General features: G+C 39.6%; 1 protein-coding gene across 2 annotated transcripts in view; it reads right to left on the bottom strand.

Annotated features, from left to right (window-relative positions):
• The window catches only part of POU6F2 (POU class 6 homeobox 2), a 348,304-nt gene that overhangs the window by 55,363 nt on the left and 269,426 nt on the right, over positions 1–23,515 (bottom strand). For both annotated transcript variants that reach the window (XM_019483391.2, XM_059728668.1), the window contains exon 5: positions 10,268–10,414. In XM_019483391.2, the coding sequence (XP_019338936.1) occupies positions 10,268–10,414 (147 nt within the window). The remainder of the gene's footprint in view (positions 1–10,267; positions 10,415–23,515) is intronic.

Here is a 23,515-nt window from a genome sequence, read left to right on the forward strand (position 1 = left end):
CCTGGTGATGTGTGAGGAAGCCAACTGGGAAGAAGTCATCCCTCTGGCAGCAAAACAGTGACTTCTGTGCTGGCAAGAAGCTAATCCCACTCCAAACACAATCCTGAAAACTATACAAGTGTCCAGGTAGTTTATAGGCTGCTCTCATCCAAGCACCCTGTCTTGACTCTGGTCCCTGCTCCTTGTTTTGTGCTCCTTGTATCCATTTTTAGCTTCAGACATTTGGCTTGATCCTGAATATGACTCTCATATGACATCTCAGCTACTGACTCTGGTGTGATTTATGACTTTTGGGCATCTATACATATACTCCAAGGTGTGTGTGGGGGTGCTTTAACTAGAGTGGCTCTTGGAGCATCAAGTGTATTCAACGTCCCACACTTCAAAATGGTGGCAGGGGCACTTTAACTAAAGCTTGTTCTACCCCCACTGCCATTTTGAAGCATGGGGATGCTGAATATATGTGACGTGGAGGCTGCTGGAACACAGATTACTCAAGTCTTCTCTGATGCATGCTAATTAGTGTCACAACCCAAGAGTGTGATTTTTTTTTTGTGTGTGCTTCGGCACTGCTGAATTATTTTCCCGCTGTTTGTAGCTTTCTTTGCAGGGTGCATTTCTTCGTTGCAGCACAGAAATGCATGTTGCAAGGAGTTCCCGCCATTTGTATTTAAATTCGTGCCCCACTATTGGTCAGTTCTAAATTATTCCTACGTGGCGGCTAGCGATTGGCTTGCTGGCCGTATAAGAGGCTTGAGTGGTTTCTGCCCAAGTCGGAGAACTTTGAGCATGCTGCAAAGTGCCTCTAAGGAGATTTGACTTGCGGCTAAGCTGATCGATAGACTGATCATCTATCGATTCTTCTCCCCGTCGCCAAACGATCCCTCGATGTACCCTTCCCTGCGCGCAAAGTTCCACGGAGCCTCGAAAACTTCGTGTGAGTGAATCAGAGTTCTTTCAGAGTCCTTAAACTAGGATTTGAGTGAAGTATTCCTGGAAACGTTCCAGCCTACACTGCGACCATCTTCGGTGTAAGTAAACAATCTTAAACAACCATTAAGCGTCTGTGCCTAATTCTAGCGCGTTGCCTGCCTTCCCCGACCCGGCGTGTCCGGGCTGCTGGCCACAGCCCGCGGTGCAAAAAAAGGGCCTCGGATCGTTCCCGGCCTGCACAATTAGCACACGTTGGAGCAGACATCCAGCATGTGTATAGGTGCCCCTTGATTCCAGGTTCCTTGACTCTGGCCTGTTGCTATGTCTCTGGCATCTGGACCCAGTCCTGCTATTGGCTCCATGCCTTTAACCCTGTCCTGACTCCTGGTTCTGGCCTCATGGTTTTGGCCCTGGGCCTAACTAGGCATTACTGCCAATCTTTTGGTTATGACAATACTTAGGAAAGGTGTGTAATAGAATGCTGCAGAACATCTTCTCAGCAAGAGTGGCTATGCAAAATCATCAGAGCTCACAACGCTCAAAAAATTGCAAAACAAATTCAAGGTCTTAGTTTATCTTTAAGGTATTTGGCTATTTTGGCCTTGGCTCAGGAAATCAGAAACCTCCAGGTTGAAAATTGTGGCTTACAATTGAGCTGTTTTGCCATAGTAGAATTCTCCACAATAAGAGTAAATCTTATCTGCATGGGACACTTCCTTGGACCCAATCTAAGACTGTAGAATGAACTGCTCAAGGAACTAATGACCTTCACAAGACATACCACCTTCTGCCACCACTGCCAGGTATATTTCTTTGCCCTTGTCTCTTAGATCTCCTACTATAGCCTATATCAGGAATAACATCTTCAAAAGTGCCTATGTGACTCAAGACCCTCAGATTAATTTTCCAAAGTAACTTAAATATGTAACTTTCACTGAAAACCAAAGATAGCCGGATTCCTAATTCAGATTTGAAAATGGGTATTGGATACTTATGAAAATAGCTTTCTGAAAGACTCAGGCCAGAGATCATAAATTCAAAAGTTCAGCCCTTGTAGAACAAGTAAGAATTGTTGTAAACAAAATAAAGGACATTTTGGAGGTATCTCTGAATAAGGGATACATTAACATTCATTATTTTCAGAGTTCTTTCTTTTTATGGAACTTTGCTTTCCTTTGTAAGCTTATTTATTGATTTGACTTGAAATCCAGTATTTCTCTGACTTTCTCTGAACTTTTGGGTATCATAAATAAATGGAAAGGGTTTCATGTAAATTCATTATCAATTAATACCTTATGCAGCTTCTATTTGTGGCAATTATGATCTAGCTTCTCATATCATCTCTTGATTTTGCGACATCTTTAAGAGGCGAGGAATCTGCTCTTGGGAACATGAGACCATTGGGACAAAAATGAGGTAGGATACATATTACTATCAATTATACACACTCAGCAAAATTCAACCCAATAAATAAATATTTCTTTAACACAAATTCACAAGGGAGGTAATTAAACAAAGAGCCCTTCGATGCATAGCTGTGAGGAGGAAAACCTAATGGGACAATTCTGCATGTCGTTTACCTATCTTCACAGGATATGCCTTCTTTGCTGCCTGAGGCGGGGGGCTCCAATATACCTTCCTGACCCTCTGGTTGAGCTGAAAAATACTCAGACTAAACTCTCTCCGCTCCCTTTCCCCCCCTCCCATTCTGAAAACAGTGACAGGCTGGGAGCTCTGTAGTCACAAGTTACAGAAGCTGCTACATTTTGAAATGTCTTTACTTGATACCTCATGCAATGAGGGGTCAGATTTTCACCCAATCAGCCATTTTTGAAGCTGTCTTCAGCTGTGCACTTGTGTTTGGTCACAGTTATAAACTGCTTTTTGTGGCTAGATTGGGCAAAAATTGTCAGTTCTGTCTGTGCTCCAAGACTACTGAAAACTCTGTATGTGCCTCTGCTTCTTGCATACCTGCTCATTAGCTGGTCATATTATGTTCTATAAAATCGATTGCACTGTTTGTCAAATATGAACAAAATGAAGAAGCAGGGTACTGTTTTCCAAGAAAGCATACATATTAGTCATTAGGTTCTTGTCCATGCACAAAAAATGGTATCAGTTTAGCTTAAACTGGTTTTTTTAACAGATTTAATTGAACACCAAACAGTCCGTTCAATTTAAGATCGACTTAGTTCAGTTTAGCTTAAGCCTGCTTCTAATCAATTGAAATTTAAATTGAAAAAAGCCTTTTGCATCAGTTTAATTAGCTTGGTTTAACATTACACAGTTAATCAATCTGGCACAACTTTCTTGTGGGGGGCATGCCCTAAGAGTTATAGGCATGTAGAGCTCAGAATTGAAAGACAGTGTGGCAGTTATATTTTAATATATTTTTCTGCAACTGTTATATTTTAACACAACTTTCTGTATGCTTCATATAAAGGGCAGCATTTAGCCTTACAGAGGTAGACCATTCTTAATATTGTGGCTTATATTATCTGTATTTGTACTAAAAACATGCCTAAATGAATCCCACAATTAGAGAGGCAAGATAGCCATCTGAAAGAAGACTTGAAAATGCAGTTGGAAGGTAAGTGTTGATGCACCAAGGAAAACAAAAGTTACAAAGGATTCTGAAAATAATGACACCTATGTATACAGATAAAAAGGGCCAGGATTGAGAGAGCTTTCTTTTAGAAAGGGGATACCTTTAGCATTCTTCAAGTCAATTGAGAAAAGGGTCACATGTTATTTTGTAAGTCTGTTTTTAGTACACTTGACATATTACATTGTACCATACAGTACATGGTGATAAAAATTCCGTGGCTTTTTAAATTATGATCCCTTAACAAATGTGAAAAGGAGTGCTTTATTTTCATTTCTTTAATTTACTAGTTCTTTAGCTGATGAAGTATTTTATTGTATTAACCCTTGTATTGGAGAACTGATGCTTCACCAGAAAAAAAAGGCCCTTGGCAGTATTGTGAAGGCCTAGAACTGAATAATGCACTTTAATAATGAGGGATAGAGCTATGGCTTTCGCTGATAGCTGTGACCGGCTCTGTGACCTGATTATGTCGCAGAGTGTCAGCAGCTGAGACACTACAAAAGCGAGCGCATCCCATCAAATCTATCTCCATTGTAATCACTCTCACTGCTGAGAGGCTTGTTAGGAGCAGAGAATCCATCAGGCCTCATTAGCACCATTTACCATCAAGAAACTCAAAGTGTAATAAATGTGTGCCCTCTCATCAGAATAATGAGAACCAAAGTACTCCTATTATCTAATTGGATCAACAATGCCACTCTCTCTATTTTGTCTCCCAGGCTAATTACACATTAAAAATGCTTTACAATGAGTTACTTTCTAGAGAAACAAACATATGTATCCAAGATTCTTTATACACAGGGACAGGGAACAGGGAGTTAGGTGCCTGTTCAGTGTAGACTGAGTTGTTCAGGTGGTATTTTTAAATTACACTGCCAATAGCTCTCGGACTCACTGTACAATTCAAATACGTATTATACAGTGCCATAATATTTGCATTATTTTCATACTGATATAGGAAATAGAAGACCTGTTGTTCTTTCTGAGGTCTCTTTTAATCAGTCACAAGACAGGTCATGATGTTTTCCATTTTAACTTTTTAACATGCCACATTCTTACTTTTTATAGTTGCTTTCCTATTTTACAATCACTGAAATTGACAAAGTGAGTGTTTTTCCCCCTCTTAAAAAGCCCTCAACTTATGACAAAATGGCTAAACTTCATGATCTCCATTGCATTCTTCTTTAGAAAGCTTGCAACTCCTATGAAGTCAGGAAGATTTCAAAATGTCACTGAGGGCAAAATGTGGTGGCATATATTGATGGACTGCAGGCAGTGTTTGTAGGAACCATCACCATCAACTGAGTTTCAATGGTGGAAAAGCTATGATGTGTATTCCTTTCTTCCAAAAGATTAAGACCTACCACTAAAACATAAAACCTGTATTGTTTCTGTTACTTGCAAGAATGGAAAAACAAATTCGTCTTCTATTCTCCTGCAATAGAAAGGGATTCTGTGACTGAACAAGTGGACATCTGATCTTTGATGATAGCATATATTCATTAAGAAAGGTAGGATCGAATTATCCTACTACCCTTCTATCTAGTTCTTCAAAGGCCCCTTAGGAGATACTGAGGATCCTCTAATGTCATAGACTTCAGTGGTATTTTAGAGTACTGCAGTGGTATATTGAGGTCACTGCTGCTCTTCACCTTCTGCTTCCTCCCCTGCTGAATTCAGCAGCAGGAGAAAACATGGGATGAGCAGTGTTTGTACTCACTCCCTGGGCTCTAGAGTTGAGTGAAAATAGTGACTCCAGTTAGAGCTCACACTTATCAGCTGATGAGCTCATACAGTTCACTGCATGGGTGAAGCTCTGGCAGGAGCCTGCGCAAACCAGGCTGTGAGATCAGAGAAGGTACAGAGAAGGATGCTTAGTGGTATGAAGGAGCTTCCATATGACGAAAGACTAAAGATGCTAGGCCTACTCAGTTTAGAAAAAAAGATATTTTAGGGGGATCATAAGGGTTTACAAATACTAAACAGCAAAGAGAAAGTAAATAGGTATTTATTATTTACTGTCTCTCTCAACACAAGAACTAAGGGTCGCAAAATGATACTTGTAGGTAGTCAGTTTAAAACTAACAAAAGGAAGTTCCTTTTTACACAGCGTGTCATTAAACTATGCAATTCATCGCCAGCAGATGTTGCGGAAGCTGACAGTTAAGCCAGATTCAAAAGGGATTGGACAAATTCTTGGAGGAAAGGGACATTATTAACTATTGAGCATGCAAATTAAGGATACAGCTTCTGAATCAGAACACCTTAAATCTTAAATGCTAGTGGCTGCAAGTGAGAAAGGAGTAAGATGTACCTACTGTTTGACCAGTAAATGGCAGTTTTTATGTTCTTACATATTTAGCACCTTACCTAAAGAAATGATACAGAGGAAACTTTAAGTACAGATGGTTAGACTTTAAGATTTCTCCACACTTAAAAACAGCTTGTGTAAGCTCTGCTGAATGTATTATGGACAGTACTTTTATTTGGCATGAGGGGGGTTGAAGTAAGAGAATTTTCTCACAAAATTAACGCCCCCAAACTCTCTCGCTTTTCTTCCCTTAGTGTATCTAGTACATTGAATGCAGTCCTCATGAATGAGTGAACATAGTGCGAAAACTTTCTGGAACTAGCTGAGGTGCCACTGTGGGAATCCACATCATGGGAGTCCGCACCTCTGCTATGGCACTGGTCTTCTCAATGGCTGAGTACTGTGCTCCTGTGTACCGCTGTGCTGCTAGCACTCATACCAAATGTGTGGATGGTCCAGTTAAATTCTGCAATTCTTCACAGTCAGGGCGGCTAGGATCTGGAACCAACTTCCAAGGGAAGTGGTGCTGGCTCCTACTCTGGGGGTCTTTAAGAAGCAGCTCGATGACTACCTGGCTGGGGTCACTTGAGCCCAGTTTCCCTCCTGCCTGGGCAGGGGGTCGGACTTGAAGATCTGCAAGGTCCCTTCTGACCCTACTTCTATGATTCTATGAATGCATGCTATCACTGGAACCCTGAAATCTACGCTAATTCGGTGGTTACAGGTGCTGGCCAATATTGCTCCTCCAGACATTCGCCGTGATGAAGCTACATATAGAGAGATGATCTGTATGAATGACAATCCAGACCCACTCCATCCATAGAGATTTACAGCTTGGTGTCCCAGAAACCTTTGTGGACACGTGTTCAAGCCCTTGCAGGATACAACAGTGCAGCAGCTTGGAGGAAAGCATGGAATTAATCCATCATTCAGTATAAACATCTAATTTACAACTCAACAATAAAGCCTCCTGGTTTTGACCTTCCATGAAAAACACAGAAGGTTCTAAATTGGATCCAAACTGGACACGGCCGCTGTGGTCACTGGATGCACAGGTGGTGTATTAGGAGTTCTGCAGAATGTGGAAACCCTGATCAAATTATGGACCACATAACAACACTCTGCCCTCTATACAAATTTGATGGTGACATTGCAGAGATACATTTCTTTTCCTCAAGAGCATTGGACTGGTTAACTAAGCTTAAACTGGACTTATAATTGTTGTTTCAAGTCAGCCATATGAAAGAAGTCCTCCCTCATGAATATAAAAGAAAAGCTATCTTCAAACTAAGAAACTGTCAAACAAACCTAACATATCCAACTCTGTGATGTAACCAATGAGCCACTAGGTTGACTAGTAATGTTCATGTACATTAACCACTTGATCTGTTTTAATCAAATAGAGGAGACTTAAAGAACCAAGCAGAGGCTGACTGCCACTATTCAAATAGAATATAGGAAGTGGTTATGCCTCCCAGACCATTAACTGTTTTTCAACCTATCTGTGAAAGTAAAAATTTGAACCACAGTCTTCTGCCCATATTATAACAAACAAATAAGGTAATATAAAGTTGATAGGATCTGGTACCTTGGTTGTTGAAAACTCTGGCTTTTCAAATAGTAATATTTGCATACCCCAACCATCATTTTTAGATTCCAAAATGGAATTAACACAAATTTGCTATCACATTGTCACACTGAACATTTTGAACACAGGATTGAAATCCCAGACTATTAGGATTAGAAGGTCAAGTCATACATTGTTAAAAAGTAAATTTACCCTAGATTTGGACTAGAGGTTCAGATAAGACCTATAGTTTCAATATTACAACAGATAAATGATCACCAAATATTAAGACAGATAATCATCAAAGACCTACATTTTTAAAAAAAGGATGGGCTTGCAGTTTCAGTGACTGCATATGCAAATGTGGTGGCCAAACTCCCAGGCTTACATTTTCAGATGTGACTAATGAATTTGGGTGACATGCTCAAGATTCTTCATAGAGACCTTATTTTTAAAAGTCTGGTTTCCATCACTTTCAGAAAATCAGGTTCCCCCCTAAGCAGTCTCAAGCAGGTCACTCCAAAACTACTGCTAATTATAGTTTTTTTTTACAAATTGGACCTATACTTTTTGTTGCTTTGTGTGAATATTAATAATTTGAAAAGGTATATTCACTTACCAAAACTCAATTTCTCAAATCCAAATTAATTACATGGGATACAACTGCTGTGTGGGTGGATAGCTTTAGAAATGTGCTATAGATAATAATATTGATTACTATAAAGTTAGCTGGTATAGAAATACTTTTTTTAATATTGTAGTGTTGAGGTGTTCCAGTCATGAATCAAGGCCTGATTATGCCAAGCACTATACAAACACATAACAAAAAAGACAACTGCTGCTCCAAAGAGCTGAAAGGTAGATAGCAACTGTAATTTTATTCAACAATAGAGAGAGATTCTCTTTTTCTCTCCTTTCTTTTTCTCTCACTGTAACCTGTGGAATTATTGGATTTTATATTATCTGTGGAATAAGCAACAGTACCTTGACCCAACTGACTCTATACCTCCTCAATCACTGGCATATTCACAGTACTAATTCTTTAAATACACAGTTCATGTGCACGTTTCACTTTTGTTTTCTGAGGAGGACACGAAAGGAAAAACTACTGAAAATCTGGCCTGGCTTTATATATTCAGTTCTTACAATTTACATTTTAGAAGCCAAGTGTATCATTTCAGAGGACAGTATGTACCATTTCTGGAGCAGAGATATACAGAAGCAGGCCTTACAGATGGAGCTGATCTGACTATGAGTTATAGGTATTATAACCAACTTTTCTTCCATTCCAATACCCCATCCCTCCAGAAATCTTAATAGGCTTTTGAGAGCCTCCATTTAAAGCTGGCTGCATAAAATGATCCTTTGATGAAAAGGGATTGAAACAAGGGTTAAAGTAGACATTGAAAGGTTATTGTAGAGGGCACATTGTTCATACAATCCTCCTTTAATATGTGTGGTGTGCACCTGCGATAAGATGATTCATTAGATAAGGCCTCACTTTGACAAGCTCCATCGTTCAACCCTCGGGGTAGTGATGGAACAATTCTGCACCCACCCAGTAAATATAACAAGGTCAGCATTTTTTTCCTAGGACTTGGATGGGGAGAGCAAAGCTAAGGAAGCATCTTTGTTTATGCTTTATGTAAAAAAATATCCCCATAAAGTTTGAGGATCCCTTTTCTCTTTTCTTTTATTGACCAGAATAAAAAAATAACCTTTCCTTCTCCAGTAAATAACTTGGCAGTAGAAAATTATGGGGAAGGAAGGAGAAACAACCATTTGTGCTTTTTTGAATTATATGTCAAGAGCTGTAGGACTAAAACTTTATAATTGCTGATGTCCAAAGCTGTGCTAGTCTATCAAACATCTATAGAAGTGTCTGACATCTGCCAGAATGTTTCATCTTATCAGTATTACCTCTAACAGCACATTTATTTTTGGATACATGGTACACAGGTAGCAGGGCTAATCTTAAATTATGCTAATCTTTTTTTACGAGTCTATGGCATTACAACTGTGGTGAAACAAACAGTTGTGTTAACTTTCTTACTGGTATTTGATAAAAATAGAGCCACTTAATGGCCATGATTCAGAAAAATATGTAAGCATGTGTGGTTAATGGGATTGCTCTCATGCTCAAAGTTAGGTACTTACCTCCCTGAAAGGGCACCTATGGCAGGACAGGATTATTCATCTTTAGAATGATACCAGCTTTTTAAAAATAACACATCCTCTCAAATTAGTACTAATGACTGGGATCCATTACAGAATTCTGGATTTTATTAATTAGGAAATGAGTAAACAATTATGTGAACTTACTCAAGGATACAGCATTGCCAAATTGTCTTTGTTGATTTTTTTGATAAATGTATCATATTTTATAAATGCTTCATAGCAAATTTATAGAAGGACCTATTGCAGAGTTTGTAGAAAAAAAGCCATCTTAATAATACTGTAGTAATACAGTTCTTTGTTATTAATTCTTTGTTTAGAAATGGAGAGGTGCTTCTAGTATTTTTGGTGAAATCTAGGAAATTCTTGAATTGGTGAGAATCAGCAACAATATTCCAAATGCTTTAAAAATACCACTATCACATACCATCATCTCTTCTAAAAGCTGCATTATGAAACAGAAAACTGAACTTATTTTTACTTGAAAATATCCTTCATTGTAACTTCTTCCCAGCATCCCTACATTTTTCTATTTCTTACCTGTGCTGGTCATCATTATCTATTTATCCCAATGATGTGCATTTGCAAATCACTATTATGCAAAAAGAAATTCATTTTTATCAGAAGAGCAATCTGCAATAAGAATGTACTGTTTTCTCCATCTTCTACTCACCTGTCCTTGTGCATTAGTGACTAGTTGACCTGTGACGCCCTGAAGACTGGAGAGTGCATTGCCAAAGGCCTGCGAGCTTGCTATTGAGCCCATGGCTGCTGCTGCTGCTGCTGCTGCTGCTTGACTTGCTAGTGGATTATTAACCAGCTGAAAAAGAAAGAAAAGATCACAGTAAAACCACTGATAAACATGGGAGCAGACAAAGTGCTAAATGAATACCATATATACATGTTACAGTCCTAACATGGTGGAATATTCCAATTTGTCACTAGAGTTTAAGTAGTTCTTTTGAAAGGCTTCTATTTCTGATGCATTGGTTTCTTTGACCATTAATATATTTAAGAATCATAGAGGAAATTCCATGTTAGTGCTGAAGAACCCAGTTGCAGTTTTTTAAATGTGGAGTTATGTTTATAATACTTCCTTAGTTGCATAAGAGGTCTAAGTAGTTTGATCTTACTCCTAAGTGAAGTCAATGAAAGTTCAGCTTTTGATTTCAATGGGAATGAGATCAGACATTTCGATTGGAAAGCTACATTTTTGCAAGTAGACCCTGTAGTGCAACCTGCATTTAACTACTGAATCTAATTGTCAGAAAAAACTGTAGCCCTATTAGCTTATACACGGATGGAATATGCAGCAACACAAACAAACACAAATCACAGCCTTGAACTTGACCTATGATTAACTTAATTGGAAATCAACTGATAATACAGAACAATCATCACAATTCTTTATTGATAAAAACCACAGGAAACATATTGAAACAGCTCTTATTGTTTCTCTCCTGTGAATAACTAATTCCAGAGCTCATGTAAATTTCTCTGTCTTTCTATAAACTGCACTTCCTTGTGCATTACTACATACTCGATATACAATATAGAGTACTGTAACATTTTCACTGACAGGCCAGTTTTCAAATGGATCCCTTAACAGGATGGTCATATCTCACATAAGAAGTCTTAAACAACACAGCTGGTATTTACATGTTTAATACAAATTATGGTGTTCTACTGTGATTGTTTTGGACTCTTATGCTGCGTCCACACGAGTGAATGTTTGGTTTCCTGGGGACAACTAGCAATGGTGCACCTTGTGCTGTTGCTAGTTGTCCTCAGGGAATGCCTGCGTCATGTGCCCTCTGGTGTGTGGCAGGTTATCCCAGGTGGGGTAGGGGAGGCTGGGGCCAGCACTGGGCTGGCCCCAGCAGCTTACCTGGGGTCCTGGGGGCTTTCCAGGGCTGCAACAGTGGCGATCCAGGCATGTGGAGCCTTGCCGGCAGCCAGAGTGTGGCTCTGGCTGGCCAGGCTCCCATTTTCAGCAGCACATGCTGCCCCCATGTGTGTTGCCCAGCTTTTTTTGTGTGAGTTTTTTGACCCCTGGATGTCCACGGGTCAATTCCCCCCTCTTCCCCCCCTCACTGCTCCCTTGCAGCATGGAGAGCAGCTGAATGTGTATTATGTGGCTGCAGCACCACATAGTACATGGCTGTGCTCTTCTGGATATAGCCTCAGGGTCTGGCACTGGTCATTTATGCCATATCTGAGATATGATGGTCATGGATGCCATATATGAAAATAAAGGGAGGAGGTTTCATTCTGTGTTCGTTTACTCTGCAGCAGGATGGAAGATAGTGTTACTTACCTTAATGCCAAAAATAAGACACATAAGGAGCTGACATAGTACATAGTTGTATTGTGCATTTTTCTGGTGAAGAAAGTAAACTAGGAATAGATGACAATAAGAAAGCAGGGCCTTCCTGGCTTGCTCAGGGCTGAAGGCTGGCACCCCTCTTTTTTCCTCGGTTCTGAAGAACAGCCCTTCTGGATGCCCCCTGAATTATTTTGGTGAGCGAAACAGCGGAACCAAAAACTACCATTACTATAGATGAAAACGAAGTGCGAGGATAAGTCCAAGTCTAAATCTTTCATTTTTTTCCAAAGTACAGTTGCATAAGGTTTATTAAAATAAACACTTTATTACAGAAGCTAGATGGTCTACATTAATTTTAACTATGTGCCAGTTAGAAATACAGGGATCTAGAATGGGAATCTTCATAAAAATGAATTACCCAGATAGCTGGAATACCACTGCTGGGAATAACGAGCTAAATCCCTCTAAAATGTTATATGAGGCCTTCATTTGTTTTGCAGTGGGTTAGGCATATAAATGGTTATGTTTTCATTGGCTCTTATGCTTTACACCTTCATTCCCAGATACCGAAGAGCAGAAAATGGATAACTTTTGATAATGGATAATTATTTTTGTAAGGCATTTTCACATTTGCAGTTTCCTCTTCTGAGAATACCGAGACTAAGGTGCCTGGGGTGGAATATAGATGATTGCTACTGTAAGGGGGGACAGCTGTATAAGTTGAGAGAGAATCTCTGAGAGACTATGTACTTGGTTTAGTTTGGAGTTATCCTCAAAGATCAACCCAAATCTCTGGCCTCAACTTGTGTATAATGGTTTGGTGGGCAGATGCTACATAAATATGCAGTTGAGGTGGCATATGTATTTCTTAGACATGTAAAAAAAACCCACTGAGGCTAGCACAGAGAATTTGTACATCTGAAATTTGACAGGAAAATGAAATGAGTGTCAATTCATGAAACGACAAGTGTATTTTCAAGTCTGTAGAGCAGGAGAATCCCAGGTATAAAAAAGGGTTATAATTTAGAGCAGCTCCATTTTTAAATGGGTTATAAAATTTTAATAAATGTTTAAATGTTGTAGGCATTATACTGATACAAGTAGTGTCTATGATAGATTTCAGAAATACATCAGTTGAGGATGTAAGAGATGGTTATAATCTATTCTGACAAGAAGCCTGCTTATTGTAGGAATTTAGGATTGAAGGGGCTTCCTGGGCCATCAAATCTAGTTCCTGGCATTCCCAGGCAACATATTTTCCAAAAGGACCCACAAGGATATCTACTCTGACCTCTCTTGCATGTTACCATCACAAAGCATTCTATAAAAAAACTAACATGCATGTCTCAGGTAAGGCACAGGAGACACAAGGATACCGCCAATGCCTCATCCTTATAGTGACAGTAAATGAGTTAGGCTCAGATGACCCTAAAAAGTGGACCATCCCCAACACTACTGAAGAAGGCAATCCCCTGCCTCCGTCAGTTCTTCCCAGTCTGGCTCAAGGGAGAATTTCTTACTGATCCCATATTTGGTAATCAGTTTGATCCTGAGCACAAGTGACCGAGACCCATCACATAACTAAAAGGGTTTTTTTTTCTGTTGGAGTCTGTAATTATCTACCATATTTGATTAGCTGTGCATTAAAATATCTATTCATTTATTAATTTTCCAAAAGTACTTATAACTGGAACATTGCTTTGTTTGCCCAGGGATCTAGGATCTGTAGACCGAGGCTAGGGTTTCTCCATGACCTTTAAAATTTGCAAAATAGAGAACTTAAAAAAAAAAAAAAAAGCTTTAACAGTGGAGCTGGAAAGAGGCCATGGCATGCTTTGGTGAATTTAAAAAAAATTATTTTGCGTGAGAAAAAATATACTGGCAATTTAAAGAAACCAGATAATTCAGACTGGAGGAACCTAGCAGTAATAAAACTAGACAGGAAAAAAAGCAGCCTTTCATTCTTTATGGGTGAAGGAACTACAATTACATCTCTTGCTTAGCAGCACCAAGGATGGAGTGGAAGAATATGAACAGGGTCAAATTCTACCCTAATATAGGCATCTAGCTGGAATGGTTTAGATCTAGTGAATCCTACGTATATGCAGGAATTTGGACTAAATGACCTTTGAGGTTCCTTCCAATTCTCTAATTCAGGGGTTTTCAACCTTTTAAAATAAGTGTACCCCCGGCAGCCCCCTTTTTAATAAGTGTACCACCGGGAGGGTGGGGTGGCGAGTGGCCAGATGAGGGGGTGGGGGAGGGGTGGTGAGCAGCTTGATGTGGACCTGGGTGGTGAGCGGCCAGACACAGAACCAGGGGGGTTGGTGAGGCAGTGGCACAAGGTGGTGGTGCTCCATCCCTGCCCACCCCTGTATACCCTCTGGGACCTTTCAAAGTAGCCCCAGAGGTACGTGTACTCCTGGTTGACAACCCCTGCTCTAATTTTATGATTTTGTGGCCCAAATTAAGGTCCAAATTAAGGTAGAATTTGGCATACTGAATATAAATTATAGAACAAATCTATTGTATTCACTCGCATCCTTCACTAATGTTAATGGATTTGCCTGGGCAGGATGAGGACTTATGTACTTGGCTATTTGTTGTTAATAAGGAAGAAAGCAAGTGGCTGGTTTTCAGAAGCAGCTTTCAAATGCATAGGTGCAACTTTGCACCTATAAATCATTGCATCATTCTACAAACACAGATGATTGCAGGTACAAATGATAATCTTTACATATCACTCTAATTGCATCAGTAAATAGGAACAACCGGATGTTAGAATTTGTGACCACAGTTAAGTATGGATGCATTTATTTGGAGGAACACAAGTCTGCCTGTGAAGATGGGAACTATTAGAAGTTAGAACCTAGGCTTTGGAAGGCAGAACGTAGAAAAAAAAGATTTTTGAAGAGCTATGGACTAGAAATGACTTTTTCATGATGATACTGTGCTACAAGATGACTGCCAGCTTCTCTGTCCCTGCCAGGAAGCAGAAGAGGGTGAGGGGAGCAGTGGGGTGCACAGTTCAGTATTAACCCTTTCACAGCTGCTCTAACCATTTTTTGTCAAGTTTTATGCCGTTACAAGGGACTTGGGGATATGCAGTACAGGGTTGTCTTTATCCTTCTACACCACCATATTATGAGGTTCTGGCAAAGAAAATCAGCTTCTCTATTTAAGATACACACCTCAATTTTGGGGGGCTGATTTTTGGGGAAAAAATGTGTGTGGTATATAAGTAAGTATGGTAATTTTGGATGCTAAGAAGCTTTAGGGCTGTAGCTTCCAGTGCCTCAGTTTTTGTTCCCACTCAAAGCAGCAGCCATAGAACCATGTATTAGAGATCTTGGTTTAAAGTGACAGGCTGAAACTTCTCAAAAGTGCCTCTATTAATGCAATGATTATTTTATAATGGCAAACCTTATGAAGAGGACTGTCATGTCTGAGCTGCTCCAATACATTTTCCTGACTTCAAAATCTAAACTTTTAGAAAAGTTGTTGGACATGGGGAAATCAAAATAAATCCACTGAAGTAATGAACTCTCATTATTAACATTACATGGTAAAATTAAGGCAGCCACCATATTTAAAAAATTGAAAACTGGGATACATCTGCAGTGACAGCTTTTAGCCTTAGGAAATACTCGTATAAAAGTACACATTATTGGTAGCGTCATTACTGACAGCATGTTACTCCCCAGCAACTCATACACACATTCTTCATGGTGAACCATTTTTTCAGTAACATAGTGTCTGAATTAATTTATCATGAAAAGCTGAGCAAGTGTTCATATTTACAGTGAGCAAGACTAGATTTGTTAGTATGTGCACTTATTTGAGTTTTCACTCTGAAGTGTTCATCATATTGGACCGGTTAAAAGGAAAATGTGCTTGGTGAAGAAATACCCTTTCAACAAACATTAAGAAGGAAGCAAATGCTCTAATTGATGGTATGAAAAATGAGGACTTTCAGGATACCAGTGATTTTAGTTGAAACTGGGTATCAAGTTTATGTAAAACTTTTAATGTATGGTTACTTTATGTGAAATCATTATACGGAAAGAATTAGGTCTTGTAGGAATTTTTTCAATGGGTTTGTGTTAAAGAGTAAAAGAGAAAAGATGCTTTATCTGAATACAACAGTGGAGAAGTATGGGACATGCTATAAGTTAACAACTTCAATAGTTATTTTAAATAAAGCCTGGTACTTTGCCTAGCTGGCTTTTTAAACTCTCAGACTTCAGTCCACTAAGAAAGAAAATAGTGTAGAAATTTGATATGCCTGAATAGCCAGTGAAATAACCTTGATTTTTACCCTGCTACACAATTTTGCCACTAGGGAGCTTTAGGCAGTAAAGCAGCCAACCATTGAGTGGTTCTTCATTAAAAAAAAACAACAAAGCAAAACACTCCTCCTCCCCTCACTCCCCATCCCCCTGCTTTATTAGGGAACCAACCAAACCCCTGGATCTGATTATCCTTAAAGGTTGGAGAAAATTTCAGAAATGCTCTCAAGCATCAAGCAGAAACTTTGTGCCTGGAACCAATTGGGACTGTAGGAAATTTTGAAAGTGGAACTGAAATTTCTGGCTCAAAACCATCATGAATTTATTACAGTAATACCTCCTCATGTAGGGCTGACCTCACTGAGGCATTTTATATTTGTGTTCAGAACTCCCCTCTGAATGTGAGGGCACACAGCAAGACTCCACATTTGTCCATGTTTTTCCTAGAAAAGATTGATTAGGATTGACTGGGTTATAGGACAGATGAGAGGGAAGAGTTTGTTTTAAGGTTGGCGTGGTCATTTCATGAAAGTCATACTGCTATCTTCCTTGGTTTTATCATCATTATCATTGCTTTACTAATTATTACAACTTAATTATTATGATTGTAGTAATATCACTATTAATATCCACTTTAACAATACACATATAAGAACATCAGAAACAACATTTATAATACTAACTATAATGGTAAATACTACAGCTGTAAAAAGCTTCGGTCCCTGATTTGATTTAGCAGAGATTCAGCCCGAATTGATGGCCAAATCTCCAAATCTGAATTGAATCAGAGGACCCTTTAATCTCTCTCTATGAATCAAATCGGAACCCTCTGAATTGATCTGGAGAGATTTGGAAATATTTTGAGATTCAAACATAGAGACAGCTTTAAATGATTTTTCTATATACCTCTAGGTAGCAGGTGGCTCATGAATGCTGCAATGTTGGGGTGCATAGAGTGTGCCACAGAAGCACGGGGGGCTTCCCAGTGTGCTCAGCAGCAGACCCGGAAGTGGGCCAGAAGCACTTCCAGTCCACTTCTGGGTCTGTTGGGGAGCACGCTGGGGGGGGGGGGGCATGCCCCGCCCCCAGCTCAGTGAGTGGTGGCTTCTGTGTCTGGGTGGGGGCACTGGGGTCCCTGTCTCGGGCTGAATTCGAATTAAATACAGCCCGCTTTGCACACCCCTAGTCAATACTATTGATACATCCTGAGTGCCTCAGAAGATGTAGATCAAGGTTATCAAACCCAAATCTTTAATTGTTAGGCTTTTAAATGAGTGCAAACTGCTTGGAAATGTGCTGGGTAACTGTAGCTTCCTTTGTGTGACTTGTGTTGATGTCAGCCCCACATGTCTAACTACAATCTGCATTTACATTCATTTCATTATTTAATCTATGATACTTTTATTTAGATGCACACACTGCACCTATGAATGCAGTAAGATCTTAAACACCCCAAAAGAATTTCTAAAAGACATTCACGAAAATTGTCTCAGCTGGATCCTTGAATCACAGGGGTGAGCTCCAAATAAATATTTGTAATAATAAGAAATAACAAAAGGAACATTCAGCATATTTACATAGCTTTTCAGCTGTGATTTTCAAAACTGAGCACAAGGCTAAGGCTGTTTAATTTGCATTTAGGCTTCTAAACAAAAGTAGCTTGATGTTCAGTGCTTCTGCTTGCATGAAGATCCTACTGAAGTCAAGAAAGCCAAGGTCAACACATGAAACAAGATTCTTCATAAGCTCACAAATTCCAAGTGTGGAGCTTACATCCATCCAACCTATGCACTACTGCTGTAGCACTTTGTTTCTCTACAGCTGTATATGCCTGTCTTACCTGGGGATGCTCAAGTCACGGTAAACATATTGACACCACCCTAAATGATACATGCAGAATTATAACAAGCTTCCTAAAATCTACTCCTGTTCCTTGCTTATACTCACTATCTGGCATAGCAACCCCTTACATCAGGAGGAAAGTAACAGGTGACATTGACCAGTAGGTACAAAAGTCAGATGGCCACCACCTGCTATATGGACATCAACCAGTGCACCATTGTTTCTCATTGAGAAATAGCTTTTAGTCCTCTACCATACCATTGACCACATCACCAGAGTCAGCCAGAACTACCCTCTGGTAAAAAGAATGGGAGAAACTAGATAACAAATCTGTTGAATGGAGCCAGTGAGGAATTACTGCCAGTGAGGAGTTAGCATCTGGCTCCAACTGCAAATGGCATACATAGTGGAGTCTGAACAGATTGAGAATGGGTCTTGACAGGTGCAACTTTTTCATGAAATCATGTGGCCTCAACACAACTGACCAGTGTGTTTGTCAGGAGAAGCAAACCATGGATTATCTCCTGAGATGCCCTGTAGCACTACAATGCACCCCACAAGATCTTGGCAATCAACACCAGAAGCACTGGGTTGTGCAGAATATTGGGAGCAGACAATATAGAGAGGTTGGATTGGAGACGCAATAAAGAACTAGTCAAGAATGCATTACTGACATACACAAAATGTAAGCCTAATTAATAAAATAAAATAAAATAGATATAAAAAGATACTTTGGTCACTTGCTTGGAGACCCTGTACATTTTAGAACTTTGTAAAGTTTATAGAAGCCATGTTTATTCTTTTTTTCTAATTCTCCCTTTGGATTTTGTATCATGAGATAATGACAAACTTTAACTTTTCTAAATGAACAGTGGCATAGAGTGCCTAATAGAATAGTCACCATACAATTTAATCATGTATATCTTCTAAAAATCTGCCCTTGCTAAGGCAGATGCTTTTTACTTTCAATTTTGAAACATTATGTCAAAAATTGTTATTTTAAATGTGTCTGAATAGGGATTCATGTAATAGGCCTATAACTATATAATGTTATAACATTTTTGAGATCCATCCAACAATACATGTACATTTCAAAATTGTGTGAATCTGTATTTATAAATGACTGTAGAAGAATATTTATAAATAATTGTAGAAAGAATAGCTGTTGTGTAGGCAAAACAGACAAATCTGCATACACATGCGTACACACATTCTCTCACAAAGAAACATACATATCTCAAATATTTATATGTAAATTCACAAATAAATATGATCAATAGCATACTTGGTCGAGATGGCAGAGATGTGGGAATATTCAAAGCTGCAAAATTGCCATGCACACTTAAAAAGTCTGGTTCTCACAGATATTTAATCTGCTCATTATATACATTTGTTGTGCCTGGGATATTTGCTGTCCAAATCTATGGTGAATTTCCTATCAGGAGTAAGTACTGATAGAAATATTGCTGATGCAACATGACTTGATTCAATGCAAAGTGACACAACCTGGGGTAATAAAGAGAGCACAGCTCTAACATACACCTTGCTATTACTTAGGTTGTATGGATAAGGGAGTATGCCTCAGTATTTCTCAAACTCTTTGTCAACAAGGTGCTGGCGGTCAAACTGAAACTATAGTAAGTTTATAAGCACAGTTTATACCATAAAATGGCTATGCATGTGATATCAAAAACAAAGCAGTTAACATCAGTTTTTTCAGATCTCTGTACCACCATATAGAAAAGAAAAGAGGCAAAAGGTCACCAGGGGTGAGGAGTAGTGTTTGGATCCAATCCTGTAAGGTAAAGTGGGTGTGAGCTGTTGATATCTCTCAAGATTGGGCCTTATGTTTGCAAATTAGAAATAATAAAATTACAGTGGCTGCATGTACACGTGCACTTTACTGCGGAATAGACTAAATCACTGAGAAGTAAAGTGTCACTGACTACACATGCAGTGGCATTAGGCCACAGTAAACTAATTAATACCACCATAAGATACTATAGTTGGAGACAGTACTATCTTACAATAGAGTAATTAACTGTGATTAAACACATGTGTAGCTGCTGACCACGGGTGTAAATTGTACCCAGCCAGCTCAGCCAGCAGGGGGCAGACTCCTGCCTGCTGCCTAGCTACACAGCTCTGCATTTTCAGCACACTTGTGCCCCAGCCAGCCCCTCCACTGCCCAATGCTGCCACCTGGAGTGTGGAGCAGAGCAGGATGGAGTGCCCCAGCATAAACTGCTCCACTCTGGCTCAAATTGCTGTTGTAGACACTGCACCCATGCATGTGTAGACATGCAGTAGTTTACTCCAGCTCAAAATGCTCCAGAGTTTATTTTTTCAAATTAATTTTATGTTTGATTCTCATTGGGTGTCAGCGCACCCAGTGAAAATCAAAATATTTATTTTTGGATAGTTAAGAGGAATTTGAAAACAATGGTGAGTGAAAAATAAAAATAATAGTAACTGACAGAATTCCATAAGTTGGCCACATTTGAGTATCTAACTTCTATTATATTAAGTTCTTGGATGCCAACATTAGTTTACTTGTATAAGCTAGATCCTCAACTCGTATAAATAGGTATAATTCCATTTACATCACTGGAGCTATTTTGATTATACTGGTCAGGCATCTGGCTCTTTCAAGTTCCCCATTAAAAAAAAAAAAATCATCCTTTATATGCATCATAAATATACTGTGAACAAGATATGTTCTTTTCCTCTAAGTGTTACACCAGTCTAGTTCTAATGTCTGCATTGGTGTGATTCCTGATTTACACTGGTGTTCAAGAGAAGAGAATTAGGATTGAGGTAATTAGCATAATCCTTAAGTTTTTTGAGGCAATTTGCAAATATAGTGGAAGTATACACTAATGGGGTCCCTTCAACTTGCTGAAGGGGGTAGAATCAGTTCCATTTCGACTTGTTTCAAGTTGTTTAGTTCTTTGGCTGTTATGCTGATCTATTTTAGAATGATTTATCAAGCTTCTGAAAGATGCTTTCTATGCAAGAAAAATGGTCACTTCAGGGCTCTCTTGTTGCAAAAAAAATGAGCCATTATCAAGAGGAAATTGCCGTCTGTCCTCTTGGATAAGAGGCTAGCACTTAGGTCTTGGTGATATAGCAGCAGCAGGAAGGGTGTCACACAGAGACACAATATATTAATCTCCTTAATCTAAAGCATTTTATTTGCCTTTAATTTGAATGCACAAATGGGGTGTGCCCCATGTAAACTCAATCATTTACAGACACAACTGATAATGTGCTCAAAAGCGCATGGATGCAAATAGAGTGCACACTGTGAAAATGCCATCTTCTATTTTTACATATCTGGGTAAATCTTTTGGAATGTTTTGGCTCATAGTACAATATACAATTTAAGTATATATGTTCTTCACTGTTCAGTTAAAGGTTAGTTCACAAAGCAGAATATTAGGTGTAATATTTCGCTCTCCTTTTCTATGTGTGCATATGAGAGAAAGAGAATTTCCATTGAATGCACATGGATAAATCTGCATGAACAAAATATACAGGAAATACATACATACATCCTTGTTGGAGATTAACAAACTGATGTGTTAAAATCTTTGCTGTCCATTGTAGAAAACAGTTTTGGAGTTTTTCATTCATGTATGACCTAGTAATTTCACAAAAATCTCTGTTTCTTTATAAGCCAAAACTCCTCTCAACTTCAACAGGGGCAAGATCAAATTCTAAAACTAGAGCTGTTGGGAATATTTAACTTCTGCTTGGTTTCAGCTCCAAACTCAAACCAAAATTCACAAACTTTTGGGCAAACAAGTTCCAAGCACACTAAGGCAGATTTTGAGTGTCCCAAGCTTACTGATAGTAAAGACAGGGAACAGAACTGTGTTCAGCCCCCAATACACTGGACAGCTCTTGGAGGACACATCCTGCTCCTTTTGTACCTTTGGAGCAATGGAAACCACTGAGCATGCCTTCCCTCAGCATTCCCAAAGGCATTATCTGCTTGCTTCTGCCATTGTGTGGATATGGTGCCTCTGAGATGGTGCAACTTAGTGCCACCTTTGCCTCTGGGAACTTCTATTTGCTCATTTAGAAACAAATTAAAGTTACATTTGTTACACAATTGTGACACATGCACGGCTGCAGACCACTTTTAAAGTGGCTGATCATGCAACAAATTAACCCTCATCAAATGAGGGGTCAGATGATGATGCTCCATTTTAGAGTACCTTAGGGATTTTTGTATTCCTTAAGGTTAACTTGTGGTGCAATTGGGGCTGGGAGTGAGCTGTGGGCTGGGGTTTTGCCTGGCTTGAGCTGGAGGGGGATGGGGAATCGGAGCCCCCACACCTTGTAGCCCTCTACCCTAGCCTCCCCCTCCAGCTCAGGCCTGGTAAACCCCAGCTCACAGCTTGCTCCCCCCCTCCTCCACCCTCCCTTCCTGCTGACAGCTCTGGAGCTGGTGGGGTGGGAGGAGAGAGGTGGCTCCTGGGCTGCAGGCAGGCTCCTTGGGCTCTTGCAATCAGACTCAGTTCTCCACCACCCTGACCCAACAGGCAAATGTCTGTTGGGTTGGGGAGGAGCTCTAACTCTTGGCACTTTATGTAAAGTACTATGAGTTAGAGTGGGGGCCTGCACATCTGTCAGGTCTGTCAGTGCCTTAAATGTGCAAAGAAGGCAGGCACCCCCTGGACAGTCTATGTCTATGCTTAGAGACAGCAATCATTAAAACCTTAGCATCTGCACACATGCAAGTACAAACTGTTGCACTAAAAACAGCAACTCCAGTCTATACGTAGAACTGCATTCAACGTGGTCCAAGTTCACATCTCGCCTGCGAGTGACCATCTCCCCACTGTGGGGAGAAAGATCTCAGAAGAAATTTAGAAGGGCTCAGACAGTAAGGAAGCCACGTACAAACTGTTTCTGCAGTTCTGTCAGTACCAATTCTCTTTGAAGAAACCTTTTATAATGAAAAAGAAGAGAGCTTCAGCACACTGTGTATAGCTCATCCATTGGAAGAAACTGAAAGTTTAGAAGGATTTGAGAGCCCTTCCCAAGAGTCACTTCCATCTGATTTGGTGCCAGCAAGCAACCTCCTGCCAAAATAAGCTGTAAGTCGTGACACAGATGCAGCACTATCAGAGTTCTATTAGGCATGCTGCATGGGGCTGGGACTTCCTCAATTGCAGCCCTTAACAGCAAGGTAATTCCAAGTGGAGTTTTGCTAACGTTCTTCTGAGAGGTACAAAGAACACAGTTTGCAGTTATTTTAATTCTATGGATCATCCAGTGTTCCTGTAAGTTGAATATTTTTTGTACAACCAATCAACACCATACTGTCTTCTAAGCACTACAATTTTTTAATTCACAAGGCTCTCCTCAGGCTTTCCCCTATTTTATTCTTCCACTCTGATCTCTTTTCTCTGGTCTCAGCTGCTTTCTTGCAGTTGTTTTGGACTTGAGCTTG

Source organism: Alligator mississippiensis, chromosome 5, assembly GCF_030867095.1.
Source record: "Alligator mississippiensis isolate rAllMis1 chromosome 5, rAllMis1, whole genome shotgun sequence".
In the NCBI taxonomy this organism is placed as follows: domain Eukaryota; kingdom Metazoa; phylum Chordata; order Crocodylia; family Alligatoridae; genus Alligator; species Alligator mississippiensis.